At 46.2% G+C, this 2,222-nt stretch overlaps 1 protein-coding gene across 1 annotated transcript in view; it reads right to left on the bottom strand.

The window, feature by feature from the left end:
• Positions 1 to 594: 594 nt before the first annotated feature.
• GAP43 (growth associated protein 43) overlaps positions 595 to 2,222 on the bottom strand; it is a gene marked incomplete at its 5' end in the record, with an annotated part of 24,000 nt that continues 22,372 nt past the window's right edge. Inside the window, one exon of the mRNA XM_010130954.1 lies at positions 595 to 1,367. Coding sequence (XP_010129256.1) covers positions 1,279 to 1,367 — 89 coding nt within the window. The remainder of the gene's footprint in view (positions 1,368 to 2,222) is intronic.

The raw sequence follows: 2,222 nt of genomic DNA on the forward strand, positions 1-2,222 counted from the left end.
GGAATGAGGTATTTCTCAAAGCCCCATCAACTGGCTCCTACCCCTCCAGTCCTTGTCCTGCACTCGTGCCTATTTATTCAATGCACTGGCCCAATTTATTTTGCCAAACAGAACATTTTTGGAGGGCCGCACTATGCTACTCAGTGACTTCTCCAACTCCAGCCTGATGGGGCGAGCATCACCCTGCTGCCAGGGGGAACTCAGGCCCTGGGACCCTGTCCCCTCATGGTCCTTGATGCACTCCTCAGCAGGGGTCAGACCTTCAGCATGGAGTAAAGCTGGTCCCTCTGCTGGCACATCCCTCCAAGGTAACCATAATTGTTCAAATCAGAGCCTAGAGGTCCTCTAGAGGGCCTCTTATTTTTTTCTTTCCTAAACCTGATTTTGCTACTTTCGTAATTTATGCTAGTCAGTGCTAACACCTCGCTCAAAATCCAAGCCTACTTCCCTTAAAAATCCCCTCAGCAGTGCCAGGGAGAGTGGTTGGCTACTGACTGGTGGCCAAGGAGCACAGCGGGACCACCCAAGAAGTGGCCCACCAAAGACCACAGGCCAGCAGGATGTACAGCAGCATAGAAATGCGACACGGTGGTATTAATGATCATTATTCTCATTTATTATAATTATTGTTCAGTTTGAAAAAGGAGCCTGGAGCCAAGCATTACGCTAATTGGCACATTTTTGTTGTTGTTTTAGTTCTGTAAACAAACTGAATTTTTAGTATTATTTTTCATTCATTTGTTGTTGGATTTGGTCTTTTTTTTCTTTTCTTTCGTTCATTCCATCACATTGAAAAAGGAAGAAAAGGAATTTTTTTTTTCCCTCTTTTGATTTAACTCATTCGGTGAGTTTGGACTCCTCGGATGAAGGTAACATTGCACACACACACACTTGGAGAAGAGAGAGGAGAGAGAGAGAGAGAGAGTGCGCTCGCGGTGGGCAGACAGACACACGCACGCGCCAGATCAAAGAACTCTGATACAGTGCAAGAATTTTCCCAAAATGATTGGATCATCATTACCAAAAAACTCGCCATAACAACACCAAGAAACAAAGAAATGTTTAAGCCACACTGTTTGACTGGGATTTTTCCTGCTTTTTTTTTTTTTCTTTAAATGTTTGCCAGACAGAGAGAAAAAGGGTATAAGTGGGAATGGGAGAGGGATGGACAGGCTCACAGATGTGAGCGGGAAGGGGGGAGATCAAGACTGGGGTGGGAAGGAAGGATAGAGGATAGGGGGAGGGAGGGAGGGGCAACGGGGAGTAATTTCTTAATGTTCAGGCATTTTCTTGGTCCGCCTTGCTCTCTTCTTCTTTCACCTCTTCCTGCTGGGCACTTTCAGTAGGTTTGGTTTCTTCTACAGCATCTAGTGGGAAAGAGATGATCCAGAGTTAGTCAGCCATGATCTAAAGCATCCTGCATGTGCACACAGCCATCACATGATGGACTGCATGGCTTCAGGCTTCTCTCTCCCCAGAGTCACCCAGGTCTCGAAGTCTCTAGCATTTCTGCAGCATAGAAAGGAAGTACCAGGGTTCAGCCCAGCAGGCAAGTGTGTAGCTCTCACAAAATACCTCCAGCCCCACCAGAAAGCATGTGCAACTGGAAGGAGCTGCCTAGCTCACTCTGATGTAGCATGCTTACCAACTAAATCACATTCCCTTTTACTGAACCCAACCTCTGTTGAATTTTTGCCCCTGAATTACTTCTACAAATCCTCCGAGCCTGAACTTAAAGAGGTCACAAAGAGAAAACTCTACATACACTTGAAGCCTGCAAGAACTAGACTGAAAAATTTTATAATCTGTAACTCAGACTTCTAGAACACTGAACAGAAATCTAGAGAAATATATCTAGTCTTCAAGAACAGTAGCCTTCATCCAGGAGATTGTCATGTGTCTCCAGTTTTCTGGGCCCTCCTTTTGAAGATAGAGCTGCCTCGGGTAGGGGAGGGGAAGGAATGAATGTAACTGGAGGCTGGGTCTGCCTGTCACTCAGACACGTTGTTCACATGAGAAGTTAAAATGAATGCTATGAACCCACAACAATGAACTAGACAGGGTATCAGATCTGAGGGGAAGGCAGAGGCAGCCAAGAGGGACAAGGCAAACAAAAGTAGTGCCCCTCAAGCTGGAGTGGTCTTACTGCTGGGTTCATCCAGCCTGAGACACCGTGCCCCCTTCATTGCAACAGGACGGATTTAGTTGTCTCTGAGTTCCTG

The sequence above is a fragment of the Buceros rhinoceros genome, unplaced genomic scaffold (assembly GCF_000710305.1).
Source record: "Buceros rhinoceros silvestris isolate BGI_N320 unplaced genomic scaffold, ASM71030v1 scaffold1772, whole genome shotgun sequence".
Classification (NCBI taxonomy): Eukaryota; Metazoa; Chordata; class Aves; order Bucerotiformes; family Bucerotidae; genus Buceros; species Buceros rhinoceros.